At 35.6% G+C, this 16,035-nt stretch overlaps 1 protein-coding gene across 2 annotated transcripts; it reads right to left on the bottom strand.

The window, feature by feature from the left end:
• Window positions 1-4,434: 4,434 nt before the first annotated feature.
• Window positions 4,435-7,358, bottom strand: LOC104456284 (vesicle transport protein GOT1). 2 transcript variants are annotated; one of them, XM_010071047.3, is made up of 6 exons: window positions 7,272-7,358; window positions 6,509-6,600; window positions 6,339-6,419; window positions 6,153-6,250; window positions 5,991-6,066; window positions 4,435-4,926 (listed from the first exon to the last, which is right to left on the bottom strand). In XM_010071047.3, the coding sequence occupies exons 1-6, from the start codon at window positions 7,297-7,299 to the stop codon at window positions 4,891-4,893; spliced, it is 411 nt and encodes a 136-aa protein (XP_010069349.2). In that variant the 5' UTR covers window positions 7,300-7,358; the 3' UTR covers window positions 4,435-4,890. The 2 variants fall into 2 exon arrangements, with proteins under 2 accessions (XP_010069349.2, XP_010069348.2); XM_010071046.3 differs by lacking the exon at window positions 7,272-7,358 and adding an exon at window positions 6,739-6,928.
• Between the last annotated feature and the right edge of the window lie 8,677 nt (window positions 7,359-16,035).

Here is a 16,035-nt window from a genome sequence, read left to right as displayed (position 1 = left end):
GAATAATAATAATAATAATATCAGTAATATTATCATTGTTATTGTTATTGTAGTTATTGGATGTTGTCAATGTCGTTATTGCTGTTGATAATATCATATCTTATTATTACTTATATTATTTTTGTATTTATTTGTATGAATATAAATTCGTTTTACATATTTGGCGGGAAAGGAGTGATTTGCCCATAAAAATCACATGGTAATCATGTATAAATGGAAAAATAGACTAGGGGTTGGTAAAGGCGACAAAGTGAAAGTTCGGGATGATTTTGTTAATGATCGAAAGTTTGCTGGCAAACATGCACTGTACAAAATTTGGCTGTGAAAAAGTTGTTTGTTATGGAAAAAAAAAATTGTCAATTCAATCATAAACTTATTGTACATATATTAATTCAATCTTGATTCTAAATTCTTATGCCCATTCAAAAAAAAAAAAAAACAACTAAAAGCCAAATTACTCATACCCAAGCAAGGTGATAAAATTAGTGTGCAAGAAGGGGGTAACTTGATCTTTTCATTGTGAAATTTTACTTAGAGATATATGAATAATATTGATAAAAATAGCGATATCTAGGCAATCCTTGTGGGATTTCGTTCTCCTCAACTTAAGCCTAGTTTTGCGGTCCAATATATTGGATCCCTTTTGGATTGATGTGTCTTGTACCTCTACGTTTCTCTATGGCGACTCCTTTATTATCCATTGGTATATCCTCCAATAAGCTCTTATCACCATTTTGGCTGTCGTCTAGGTTCATTTTTTTGCATAACATTCACAAGCAAATATAAGCAATCATTGAGTGAAAGGTGAGGTGCATATTTGGAATCTTCACTTTATCTTTTGGTGGCAAACGTGCACCGAGCAAAATTTTCACCTGAAAAAATTGTTTGCTATGGAAAAGGGGAAATTACTAATTCAATCATAAATTTATTGTACATATATTTATTCAATCCTTAAATTTTTAATTTTGTCAAAGTAACCCTAAACATTGGTGTAAAATTCAAATATAACCCTTCCAGCCAATTACTTAATTCGAATGGTTGAAAGCAAGTGTACTCTACAAAACATAAGTGACCATAAAAAGCGTCTTCCACGATAACCCCTAGGTTTTCAACAAGACATATGCCATGAAATTATGGAAAGAGGAAGAGGCAACAGAGGAAAGAGTCGAAATCTTTTGGAAGATACAATTCATTTGCTTGACAAGGGCGGGGCGTGCAAAAGCATGTCTGAGGTTTGAGAAGTTGACAATGTGAAGATTCCACCATTGACAGCCCAAAAAGAAGCCAAATTATTTCCCCATCTCTTTATGTCCTTTTTATCGTTGCACCTACGCAACTCGCGACCTGGCATTGGCAGAGAAGAAAGTCATGCCATGAAAGGAAGCATATTAGATGCGTGGGAAATCATCTTTTTTGGAATTGAGCACAGATCTTATCGTTTCTTTATAAATGATTAGTTTAGTCGCCAAAGGAGCTCATGATCTCGTAAAAGAAGCAAAGTTTGGTGCCAACTTTAGCAAAGGATTAAATTTCAAGCACGAGGGAATTGCTCGGTGATTAAAATTTACCAATCTTTGTTATCGTACCAATTCAGACTCGGACATGATGAATAGAGATATTACATTATTCTAGGCTATCATCTGACTTTGAAGTTTTAACCCCACTTCAAATAAATTCAAGCAATTACGTTTCAGCACTATTATGAGAATAATGAAAAGGGAGATTGTATGAGGAACTACGAAGTTATGCACTCGTATGTGTAGTCAAATTTCTATTATCACAAAGAGTGGAGAATTATTGAATAAAGCATAATTTGTACGATGTAATAATAAAGGGATTATTACATAAATCCTCCCTGAACTTCATTGTGTTGCAGCAACCAACCCTTCATTTATTTTTTAGTTTACTCATGCCCGACGTGTGATTTTTCAAATGTAAAATTCTCTTTCTTCTTGATTCTTTTAGTCAAATCACTCTTTTGCTTTCAAATGCTTTAAAATTATAAAATAAGTACAGAAAAATGGAAATGTGACGATCTCAAAAAAATATTAGCACTAAAATTAGAAAAAACAATTAAACTATGTGTTTTCATTTTATTTTTCTTTGATCATAATTATTTTTTAATTCATAAGTTATTTTTCTCGTTCTCTATATGCTCATCAAGAAATCACCACCACCCTCGGCAAAGTTGGTGTTTCTCACCATAGTCACCACAAGAGGTTTTCATCTCGGTCGTCTATATTTATTCCTATAATTGAAGATTGCATTAAATGTGAATTTTCCCCCAAAAATGGGTATGTTATAAACTTTTGCACTTATATTAATTTAATCTTAAACATTTTAATTTAATCAATTTAGTCATAAACCTTTAAACAACTTGCCAATTAAGTCCTTTTGATCAATTTTAGTCGGAAATTGTTGACATGGATGCTAGTTGCTTAGGTCTGTCGAGAGCCTTCATGCCCTTGCTCATAGTTGGCAAGGCTATAATGGCATCATCCAAGGCCTTCACAGCCTTGCCGATTGCAAGTGAGGGCAAAAAGGCTCTCACTAGATTTAGACAAGGCCAGCCTCATCTGTGGGCAACGATGGTCTCACCTTGGGCCTTCGCAACCCCACAGGCCACAAACAAGGCCTTTGCAACTGGCAAGGGCCTTGCCAACAAAGGAAAAAATAAAGAAAATAAAAAATATATAAAATTAACAAATTAAAAAAATTATTCATGTCATTACCAGCTAGGTTACATAAAACAACTAGCATCCACATCAATGATTTCTGGCCAAATTGACCAGAATGACTCAATTGGTGAATTATCAAAAGATATAGGACTAAGTTACCCAAATTAAAAAGGTTTAAAAAAAATTGGTACAAGTACTATAAATTTAGGACTTTTTTCTTAATTTTCCCTATCATGTTGTATAGTGCTGAAAATTACAATAGTGCATAACTTTGCCATGCCAACTGCTACAGTCCTACAGCTAACAAACGAAGGATACATATAAATAAAGTACCAAATTTACACATTTTGATGGCAATTTTTAGAATAAATAGTAAATTATTTTGCTATAAAGTACACCATTCTTACAATAATCGTCATCTTCATCGTCATAGTGAATTTAGCCTCAATAGGGAGGGCAGTTTGTGTCCTATCGTCATATTCGTGTTATTCCTTGTCTCTATATTTTTTATGTGATTATAAAGTATTGTTCAACCAATAAAAAAAAAGAGTCAAAAGCAAGTCAATTCGTACCAACGTTTATTTATGTCATGAGATGCCGAGCTTGGGCTTCTATCGATAACTTATTAGTGTTTGAGTTGTCCTCCTGTGTCTTGTTAGGAATTGTCACTCCTAATGCCTCAAGCATGGACCCAAGATGTGCATATGATGCTGTGGGGATTAACATTGAGATGATTTCTTATCAATACATACATTAATTGTCCGCATGTCTCCATTTATGAAAACATAAGTTTCTTTCCAATCATGCTTATCCCCCAATTCTAAATTCTCATACCCATTCAAAACATTCAAAACCAACTAAAGGCCAAATCACTTAGACCTAAGTAAAATAATAAAATTAGTTTGCAAGAAGGGGTGACTTGGTCTTTTCACTGCGAAATTTTACTTAGAGATAGGTGAATAACATTTGTAAAAATAGAGATATCTAAGTGATCCTTGTGGGATTTCATTGTCTTCAACTCAAGCCTACTTCTGCAGTCCAATGGGTTGGATCCCTTTTGGATTGACGAGTCTTGTACCTCTATGTTTCTCTTCGGCAACTCCTTTGTCATTCATTGGTGTATCCTCCAACAAGCTCTCATCTCCTTTTTGATACCGTTCACAGGCAGATGTAAGCTATGGTTGCGTGAAAAGTGAGGCATGTACTTGTAATCTTCCCTTCTTCTTTTTTCTTTTTCTTTCGGCCAAATAGCTTCAAGAGTATATCAAGCACGGTCAAGTTTTGGCATAAAACTCTGACTACTCATTAAGATTGCAATTGCTCAGTTGGCTCTATGGGTCGAATGAAATGTCCCTAATTGAATGAACAGTCTAATTAGATCCAACGTTGATGTCTAGTAAAAGTCTAAAACATTTGAAGCACTTCAAAATATTGCTCTAGTTAAAAATCCTTGATAACCCTTACTCCCATTATTTCGACATTTGGGCAGCCATATAGGTAAATTTTCGCAAATTGAACTCACTCTTTTCAATGCCATGGTCGACTTACAAACAGAAACAAGAAATTTCGGATATAGAAATTGATTATATACAAATGGAAAAAACCAAGCAATCCATACCTTGAGAATAAGATCAAACAGAGCTCTAGTGAAGCGGAAAATTAATTTATTTACGAAGGAAACTCTCTCATAAGCTAAGTAGAGATGAAATTGTTAGCAAGAACATGCGATTACTAGTTGTTACCACGCGAAGATAAATAGCAGAAACTAGCAATTCAACCAAACCCACAACTTCAAATTCATCTCGATCACAAATCAATTTTTCACGACATTGTGCACCGACATGCAACCCGTCGAACAGCATAACACAGAGTACATACACCTGAATTGTGTTGGTTATAAATTTAATTGTCTAGTGGCTCCACTCCACTTCCACGCTCCTCTATGGGCTTAATCACTAATCCAGCATGAAAATCCTATCAGTGAGAACAAACCTCTTGCAATGGAAGTGCCAAGTGCTAACATTCACGGTATGCACAGAAAATATTGAGCTGCTATATTTCCCATCTTCGCCCCAGACAGCAAGCAAACAAATCTCCAGGCTCAAGATTTGTTCACTTCCTGTTGCTGAGCATCAGATTCCGAGATATAAATCAAGCATTTTGTTAGTTGGACATCATGAAAGCCGCCCCCCTAATCAGCTTGTAGCAGGTGTTATCTGCCAGAGCCACCTCCCAAACGACCAAGAAGCTGCATTTGGAAATAGCATGCCACTAATTAGAGATTCAACCATAGGTCCCTAATTATGCATAATGTACTATTTAACATGAGAAGTTAACAAGTAACTAATATTAATTTCCATATAGTTTTATACAGCGTATCCAAGGATTATATGAAACACGAACTAAGCCTGGTTGAATGCACTAAGAGGGTGACCATCAACACAGACCATTCACACATACCGACAATCTTCCCACAAATTCTAGACCAAATAGCTTCTTGAATGGTCCTTGTTAGCATATTTTGAAACATTTTGACATCCCCAGTTATACAAAAGCAAGTGCTTATGCATGCAAACATGGATCACTGGCCATGGCAATGATAAGCACATCAACAACACAGTATGCATGTTCTCTTATAAAAAGAAATACATTGCCAACATAGAGAACAAATTAATTAAACCAGAATCACTCAATTCTGCCATCAATCTGCCAAAATAAGAAGGACATAAAAGGAAGACTCAGCTATCTTGCAGAAGAGAATATTACTATAATGACATCAAAACTCTGAGTCAAGATTAGCAGTTGCTCGATCTGCAGAGATATCAGGCCCATTATACAGGCTGTGCACCACTTTAATAAAGTGAGAACCTTCTCATGCATCTAAAAGCTGCAATGTACAGTGCACTAGTATATATAAAATGTGTACCCACTGCCTCCTCAAAGGGCTTCCATACAATGAACATGTCAATTAGTGACCTAGTACCATTAGCATAGAGTTCAAAATGTCACAAATCATGGCACCAAAATTTTATGAGGCCCAGACATACACAGACAAGCAACCACAATCGTCTGTTAGGCCTAGATCACCTCATAGACACGGTAGATTAAATGGGTACCAGGACTCGCTCTCTAAGTCTCATCAAGTGGGCATTAGAACATAATGTTCTCTAACAGCTTTTCTGCTAAGGACTTACCTAAAGATTGAGCAATGCGAAAGAACTACTAAAACAAGTATGACGGTCCAAAAGTGGTCATGACCATGAATATATGTGGGGCAAGTGTGTGTGTGTGTGTGTGTGGAAGAAGAGTTACCAAAATCGGATATTGAATAATCCATCCAAGAACTGGAATCTGATAAAGGAACACTTTCACCGACGGCCAAAAACCACTGCATTGAAATAGAGCAAAATGAGAAATCCATGGCTTCTAATGACTTATTGATAACCCCACTTATGAGTGGGTTTGAAAACCAACCCAAAGAGAACAATGCAGCCGTATAGTTCAAAGATAATTCCCAGTATTGGCCAACGAACAAATATAAAGAAGAGCCCCAGAAGGAAAGATGCTGAACCCTGCAAATACAGAAGGAGAAATCATAATAATACCAAATGGCCATGAGAAAAAGATAATGACAACAACACAAGATGTAGCCAGGCATACCTTGTAGTTTGCTCTGTTCGAAAAAATTTTCCATGTAGAATACCAACCAAGCAGAACGGCAACCCCAGCCAACCAGAGGATCTAAATCCAAGAAAAACAAATGTGGAAATGAATTATATCTTCAACATGATAAGGCCAAAAATTAATATCAAAGAAGATGAAAGCCTCACATTCCCAAGAGCAAGTAAGCCCCTGTCAAAGAAAAGAAGCACTCCGAGAAAGGAGAAGAAGATGCCAAAACCTATAAGTCCGAGCCCAATCTCTGAAATTCGAAAACAAACAAAATCACACCTTCAGTCTAACTAAACCAAGAAACAACTAGAACAATGCCCGCAGGTGCACACATCAATTTTTCGCACACGGAAAGAGAGATAGATCCAGAATTAGCCTTGAACTTAACGAAATCCGGGGCGCATCGCTACGTAACTGTCCATCAAATAGGCCAATCATCTAGATGACAGATGACCATCACAAATTGTTTAACTCGGGATGTTACTCCGGTCAACCTTCATCACTAATTTCTACCAAAACTCCACATCGAGAATCATGTCATTAACTTTATGAAACCATCGCAAGCAATTAGTAACATAAATGACAGGGCAAAGAGGGCCACCGACCCAAAAGGCCAGCAGCATGCCAGAAGAAAGCTCCAAATTTGTGTAGCTCTACGCACACTTTTCACGACGCGAGTACCTAAAACTCCCTAACAATTAGAAAGAACGCAGCATCTCATCAAGCAGCGACGGCTTCAGGCAAAGCACGATCGATCGAAACAAGAGTTGCGGATTGCGGATCTGCAGATCGACGCTGCAACACCGCATCCAAGAAGCCTCGCGGATCAACGCAACCACAACAACCTAGCAGCAACACGACACCCAGAACTCTAATCATCACCACAAGCCCAAAAGGGTCCTCGAGTCGATGGAAACTTACTCTTCTGCTCGTCCATTTCGAACGCCATCGGTGACGACCTCGAACAGCGACGGGAAAATCCGACAAGAACCGAGAGGCGGCGACCGGGTTTTGTGTCGGGTCTGCAAAACTGGGCCTCTCTCTTACAATTGGGCCTGGGCCCACAGTTGACTTCAATGGGCTAGCTTCATCACTCAAAACCCCCCCAATATCGGGTAAGAAAAGTTACACATCGGGCTGAGCTCGGGGTACATTATGGCGGGCCGGGCTTGACTAACATGTCCATATGCACCTAACTGGTAATTCGCCGTTTGAATGAGCTTTCGGACATTTCGAGTTTAATAAAAGTAGAAGTTGAAAGTAGAAGTGGCTCCGAAGAAGCTATCGATCCTGCCTCGAGAGAAGTGTAACAATTTTCGAAACATACATATACATGATGCCACTACAACTCGGAGCATGTTAATGCTAAGAGCAACAATTTTGTTATAAATCGACCGTTAAACACGGGTAAGTTTTGTTGAGTCGGATTGAAAATGGTCCGACCCAAAATTAATAATTTGATCCATTTTGACATATTTTCATACAATACAAATATGATAACCCATATCTAATCCAATCTATATTGTTAAAACATTTTGATATCTAACCAAATCTTAGAAAACTCATATCCAAATTGAGGTAATAGCACAAAGTGAGAGAGCAAGAATAGTGCATTTAGTTCAAAATTTTGAAAGTCTATTGGGAAAATGCAAGGAAGTTTAGCCTAAAGTACTTTAGGCAATGCAAAGGTCATTTGGTAAATTGTGTTTTGAGAAAAATATCATTTGGTAGATAACACATTTGAAAAGCTCTTTGAGTGATTAATATTAGTTTTTTTAATTTTATTTGTTTAAAACTGAAAAAGAAAAATAATGTATGCAACTTTTTAAATATAAATTTTGACAATAATACTAAAAAGTTGAATACATATATAATATATTTTTTTAAAAAGACCAAACCCTTCATCGGAATTTTTTATTTTTTATTTGTTTAAAATTGAAAAAAAATGATGTATGCAACTTTTTAAATATAAATTTTCGCAATAATACTAAAAAAATCAAATTCATATATATAATTTTAAAACAAGACCAAATCCTTCATTGGAATTTTTTAATTTTTATTTGTTTAAAATTGAAAAAATAATGTATGCAACTTTTAAATATAAATTTGAAAATAATGCTAAAAATCAAATACATATATATATATATATATATATATATAATTTTTTTTAAAAGACCAAACCCATTATCAGAATTTTTAAATTTTTAATTGTTTAAAATTGAAAAAAAATAATGTATGCAAGTTTTTAAATATAAATTTTGACAATAATACTAAAAGAAATCAAATACATATATATATATATATATATATATATATATATATTAAAAAGACCAAATCATTCGTCAAAATTTTTTAATTTTTAATTTTTTAAATTTGAAAAAATAATGTATGGGACTTTTTAAATATTAATTTGAAAATAATGCTAAGAAAATCAAATATATAAATATTTGTTTGAAAATAATGTCGGAATTTTTTAATTTTTAGTTGACAGTAATGCTAAAAAAATCAAATATATAAATATTTTTAATTTTTTAGCATTATTTTGGCATTTAAAAAATAATAACAAGGGCAAAATCAGAAATTTGAAGAATGAGTGATCCTATTTTTGGAAGAAAAAATAAGTTTCAACATTTGACCAAATTCTGAAAATTCAAAATTAGTCCATACTATAATTGGGCTTTCAGCCTTCTCACTACTGACTTTCACTTAAAAGTTACTTCAAAATGAATGTAAAAGAATCTAGCATTTCTCCAATGAGCTTTAGAGGCTGAAAACCGCTTAGGGATACTGAACCAAACGCTATCTTGATGTGAGTTGGGTCTACGTAAATTATGGAGCCATTTATTACTCATATTATTTTGGGCTTAGCATTTTAAACCTATTGAATATAACTAACTCTTATAAGAATCCTTTCATCAAATATGAATTAGAAAATGGATTTAAGATTTATTTTGATTGGTTTATTGGTTAATCTTGACGAGACACAACGATCGATTAGATGGGGTGGGACAGAGGGATTCAGAGTACACCGCTAACTGCCCCGACGTTAACTCCATGTCTTCAATGATCTTCCGTTAAGTTGCACGCGAATTGATCCCTTTCTAGAAAATCGTTATCTTTGTTGTGATCTTTGAGTACGTGCTCATCTGCGATGCATGTAAAGACAAAATTGCATCCGCTCAAAATTCAAATTTCAAAAGTCCAAAACAGTTTCCGGTTGCCCCCCCGTTGAGTGCTGCCTAAGTTAAGCTAATCAGATTCTTAATTGGTTACATCTTGGTCTTGGAATAACGTGAGAGCTACGTCAAAATGCTGGTGTTCTTTTTTTAAAGCTTTTGGTTAAGAAATTTTGCGCATTTGAAGTTGCATTTTGGTTACTGTATTCGCCGCTATAGAATGTGAGCTAGGCAGATGCAAGGAGACGTTGGGGAAAGAGAAGATTTTGGAAGCATGACTTAGGCAGGACTTAATTGGGGCAAACCACATCTGTTTTTGGAGAGTAAACAAGCCACCTAGTGAAGCATACAAGTGCATAGACATAGGCATAACCATCTCGAATGTGACGTGCACGCGATTGTCAAAGAGCATTTAAAGCGGTCGAATTCACGGAATCGAACAAATGAGCTCATGGGAAGAACCTCGCACGGGATTTGACTATATAGAATGGAATGACCAAGCTCTCTTAATATAATGTCGAAAGCTTATTTTGAAATCTATTATATATCTCAATTGATGTGGGTTTCAACCCTCGGAAAACACCATTTTTTATTTTTATTTTTTGAACCAGTCTTTGGTTTTTGTACTATATCATTTTTTTCGTCGAATGGGGCCGGCTTGTTATCTATTTAAAAGTGCACGATATGTGTTTTCATTACTTTTTCTAACTTAGCCTGTTCATGGAAAATACAAAATCGAAACACGTTGCCCTCTCATTTATCTTTTTCGCTTGCCCGACTTCATACGCCATGATTCATATATACCATCGTTTTCACTGCATCGACTACAACAACGCACTTCAACTTAAAGAATTGAAATATTCCCTTCATTTCCCCGGAAAATAAGACGTTGTTCCACGACCTCGATTGATTAGGATTTTATAGTCTCAAGCACAAAACGGCATAGTTGACTAATATGCCAACCCAAAGGAAATGATCACTAACAGTCTGGATAAGATAGTGAACAGTTAACAAGCCAGCTATAATCCAATGGGCTGGACGGTGCTGATGTTCGTCCCTAGATGATGCCATAACCTCCCCACAACGGGTGACATTCGCAACCTAAGTCAAAGAGGAATCTTCCACATCTTCTCTTCCGCAACACTCCATGCATACAAATTTTCTACACTCTTTTCTTTCTTTTAATATGGATTTTGAATCGAATCATTGGAGCAATCACGTTCGTCTCGTTCCCACATGGACTGACCTTATTAGCCGCACCACAACAGGCCTTTTGTCTTTGCTAGGCAATTTCTTAAACCCCTCAGCGAAGTCAACAAACATTGAGTGGACAACAGCAGTCAGTACCTTCATTTCAGTATGATTTATCAAAAGAATGACGATGTTTTGGTCCCCCCATCCCAATAATAGTACTATGATGTCAGGGACTTTCTAAGTTATATGGGCACTTGTGCATTAGGAAAATTATGTAGGGGACCAAGCAATATGATCAATTGATTTCGAGAGATGCTCGCCTGAGAGATTCATAAATAAAGATGAACAAATCTCAGTTGTTCATCCGTTTCGGAATCTCCATGTGGCCTCATCTCATCAATAGGTCATATTCTTAGAATTGCGTGCAATATCTTTGGCTAGTAATCAACAACGCCCTTCACCATTCGTGGATTATAGTTGAGTTTGCTGCGTTTGTGGGTCCTTGGGATTTGTCTAGAAAGCCGTGCTGTACTCATGAGTATTGAAAATGTAGGCTATAAGTAGAAAATTTTTTGGGGCATTTGACTTGGGAATAGAAATAGGGTTTCTTGGAAAGTTGTTGGATGTTTGTAAAGAATGATTTTGTGGGAGAGTGCATTGGGACGCTTGCTCCGTCTCTAAATGAGGTACATCTAGGGTTTGTAATGCACAGACTAGTGCAGTGTTCTTAAGGCAAATTTTTTTTTTCAGAGAAAGCTAAATTAAGACACATCAGCTTTAGGCACTTCATCGCAGAGATCCTAGGATTGAAACTCTATAGCTACTAACATGTCTTAAGTAGGGGTCATGGTAGTGGGGTTCTATACTAGCTTCCCCCAAGTATTGATGCTTGGTCCGAGGTGCACCGCACACTCTACGGGCCATGGGCTGCCCCATGTAAGCCCGACGGGCTCGGTGGATCTTGAGCATAAAAAAAAAAAAAATACGACACGTCAAAACTTACGTACAATACTCAATCTAGTCCTGTAATTTTCGGCCTTTATTTGGAGTTCCATTACATGGGAAATTCAATCACTCAAGTTATATTAGTCACTTGCCTCATTGACTTGTACTCGATCTAGTCCTGTAATTTTCAGCCTTTATTTGGAGTTGCAGTACACGGGAAATTCAATCACTCAAGTTATATTAGTCACTTGCCTCATTGACTTGACATTGTTTTAATGTTGAATAATTTGAGATGGCTCAATAAAAAAATCATCCTTGATACGCGAAACAAAAAGGCGTCATTGAACAATATCAATTTGCACCATATTAAGAAACATGTTCACATTGCTCCCCGAACCAAACCCTAGGTAAGCGGGGCAGCTTGGCTCCTACACAACCCCGGCAGCTCGCGGTGGCCATGTCATTTTGAAGGATAGTGAAGCTGAGGAGGGGAGAGAAGGAGCAGAAGAGGTAGAAAGAGATGCAGAGCTGGGTGATCTTGTTCTGTCCGACATGGCAGAAATTTTTTATGGTCGGAATTTGGAGGATGATGATTTGCTAGGGATATATTAGGATTTGGTCACATTTACCCTTTCTATTTGCCGCAAGGGATCCTCTATCAATTGAGGAATCCATATATAAGAATACGTGAAAAATCAAAAGAATGTCATGTAAAATTCTCCCGCTAGCCAAGTCATGGACTAACTTAAATGATTGACTTTCAAAAGTTCTAACTAAAATGAGCGTTTGAGAGTTTGCAACCAAATTGAGTGTACTACGAAGTTTTGCTATTTTTTAACATGATCTTGGAGAAAAAGACAAAATGTTATTTAAAAATTCAAGTACCCTTCCGAATTTCTAAAAAGAGCCAGCAAAACTCATGTCTTGATTTTTTATTTTTTTTTGTTTATTTTACCTTCAATTTGTACCTTTTGAATTCATATTTTCGAGTATAGTGATTAAGAATCTCACTTGTATAACAAATTGAATATAAACAGCCAAAGAGCTAGGGAGAGGCAAGCAAGTAGGAGCGAGCAGTTTCAAATAAACTTGGAACCTACTAGCTAAAATAATTTTTTTATTTTTTGGAACTTGAAACCTGCTTTACATACCTTGCAATTTGAAACATATCTTATCACAGGTTCTAACGCCAATTTTGGGTTTTACCTAGATTCCACCTATATAATTAATTGAATGATTGTAATAAATTGTTACCTTTGATAATGATCACTTATGTCATGAATGATAACCATTATGATCAGAAATTGATTTTTGGAAGAGAAATATATTTTTCTATTTTTATTCTTGGATGAGTTCTAAGTAAAAATACATGTTTGATAACGATATAAAATTTATATTCCCAAAATAGAAATTCGGTTGATAACAACACAAAATTTCTCCCTTTTGGCGGCAATCAGCGACTGGTGACCAACGGTGGCAGCTGACAACCGGTGGTAGAGGTGGCAACAAGCAGCCGACGGCAGGGAGTGGCAACAATGGATAGCGAATGGCAACCGGTGATGACGGATGAGCAACCAACTAATAGTGAAGACAAACAATGAGAAGAATTTTTATTTCTCATTTATGTTCCAGAAATAATAAAGTAAAAAAAAAAATTTACTTATGATTTATATTCCAAACCTATTTCTAAAGTATAAATCTATTCCAAAAATAGAAAAATGAAATCAATTTACCAAATTTTTGTTCTAGAAACAATCCTGAAATAGAAAAATAGTTCCGGAATATAAATATAATGGTTATCATGTGCGCCCTTCTTGCTATAATTCACTAATCACAATTTATATCTAGACATATGAAAAATATTGACTATTAACAAAGTAAAAGTCTTACTCATAAAATGAAAGTTCTACTAGTGGTTCCAAATTATACATTTATCATCAAACGCCATGAAATATCGTAGGATTATGCAAAAATTTAACCAAGAAAAATACAAAATCTTGTTCTAGGTTCTAGATTCCAGCTACTAAAACACGGAACCTACCCATAAAAATAAGTTCACCAATTTTTGGAACCTAAAACGTCCCCACTGATCTAGTTCTTCAATTCCAAGTTTTACCTTAAAACTTTGCTCACCCTTACATGCAAAGGTATCATCTGCCCTCTCTCAAGCCTCCACATCTTTTATAATTTATAATGGGCCAAAAAATTAATTATCTGAGTTTCTTTTAGGCTAGGAATAGCCTACCCAAACTTGTGGCGAACTTTTTATGTATCATGTTAAGTTGTGGTCATTCTTTTTTATCTTAATCAAAATAATTCAAATTTTATATCAACTTTTGCGTCTTAGCCATATTTTTCTAATCTAAGAAAATAAAAAACTACATAAATTTTCGAGACGAGTGCATACATATCCATGTGATAAAATTGTAGTTTTGTCACAGGACACGGATTTGATTTCTTACACTACCAAGAAAAAATAGTTTTGAGTTAACATGAAGGCTTAGGTTCGCACCTTATATATTAGATGGGCTTAGAGGAGTATTGCGTGGACTCAAAATATCTTTTATTTAAGATGGTTCTTCTCGTTATAAAAAGAAAATGCTCTTAGGTTTTTATTTTAATTGCACACACTGTTTGTTCCGTGAGAACGAATTATTTGTAAAATGCTTGAACTTTGACTACTTGTGTGAAATTTTAAATGAAGTATACTTAACAAATGTCTCATGAGACTTGCGATTAGAAGACATAAAAGAGGCAAATTAAATGAGAAGATTAAAACTTAAGACTTTTATTTGGTACATTGACAATGTAAGAGATAATTATACTAATGAAATTAAGATGCCAACGCATATATAATTTTAATTATGGTAAACTGTTTATACTCCATTAGTAGATAAGAGTTTGCATTTCATTATTACTTGTGTAAAAGCATTTCATATTAGCAAAGTACCTTAAAATAACAGCCGAGCCACCTTTCTCCTCAGTCCATAGAGACAAAATGCCTCCCAGTAGTTAAAGTAACAACTTTGGGCACGATCAACTCCTATAGTGTGATAGGCAATTTGTACAAGGCTCGAGAATAAGTTGACCACCATACAACTAATTAGGGATGTGCAAAAGAACCGGGACCTCGCCCAAACCGCTTGGAACCGGATTGAAACCACCCGGAACCGGTGGTTCTTGAGGGAACCGGTCCAGTTTTCGGTTCCAATTTATGGGAACCGATGCGTACCAATTCCCGGTTCCATGGGAGGATCCGTCCACCCACCCACCCACCCGAACCGAATTGATTATATTAAATAATATATTAATTTTTAATATTCAAAAATTGAAATTACTAATTAATAAACCCAAATCAAATAACTAAAAAAATTAAGTCAAGATCGTGAAGAAGCAAGGCTGGGTAATCTATAGTCAAACCAAATGGAGAAATCCAGAAGCTAAAAATTCCAAAGCACACCTTGAGTCATTAACAAAACGCCGAGCACTGAGTGCCAGAGTGGAGCCACCCGGGAACCGGACCGGACATAAGTATTTCTTTTTATGGGTTATATTCATTCAATTAATTTCAAATAAGTTGTATCTTGGTCAGATCAATAAAGAGAGCCAAGGATCCTAAAATTTATTGCATGTTCTGAAAATTATTACTGTTCAACTGTTCGATGCACTTCTAAAGCAAATTAAAGAAACGGCCTCACATTAATTAGCTAAAGAACCTTTAAGAAGGGCTCGGTACAATTTCCTGAATGGACCATCTTACGAATCTAAATGTTATCTTTGATGAGCCATTCATGTCCGGAAAAGCTAATGCATCATTTAATAAATTCATGTACTACTTTTCACAATAACCTGTTTTGTAAATGTAGATGGGTTTTGCAATCATTGTACATAAAACGAGGATTATCAATGAAGTCATAAATTTCTTTTATTGGTTGCTCAACCGGTGTCTTTGGGACAAAACGAAATCTGCAAGACACTTATATTGAATTTTGTTAGTGAGTGCCCTGAGACACTTGTTAAGCAACCAATTAAGAAAACTTTAAAGTTTCCATTGCGCTAGTTGTCCTCATGTTATTCACAATTAATATATTAAAAATAAAAATATTCTAAATAAAATACACTAGACAAGTGCCCGGGGACTCTCGTTAACACCCAGATAAATTTGCTTTTCCATAACAAACCAAGTTCAAAAACTTAGGAAGCAAAAATCTGGAATATATCCAAATTGGTGCCACAAATTTCTATTCTATCAGCACTATGCAATTTCCTTTTGCCTTTTTGTCTTGGACCAACATTCACATATCAATCGAGTTACCTACCCAATTGAAAGGAATGCCATCTATACCGAACATAGAAGAGTCGCACGAAAT

This window comes from Eucalyptus grandis, chromosome 8, assembly GCF_016545825.1.
Source record: "Eucalyptus grandis isolate ANBG69807.140 chromosome 8, ASM1654582v1, whole genome shotgun sequence".
In the NCBI taxonomy this organism is placed as follows: Eukaryota; Viridiplantae; Streptophyta; class Magnoliopsida; order Myrtales; family Myrtaceae; genus Eucalyptus; species Eucalyptus grandis.
Note: the sequence above shows the minus strand (reverse complement) of the source record. Positions and strands in the feature narration are given on the sequence as shown.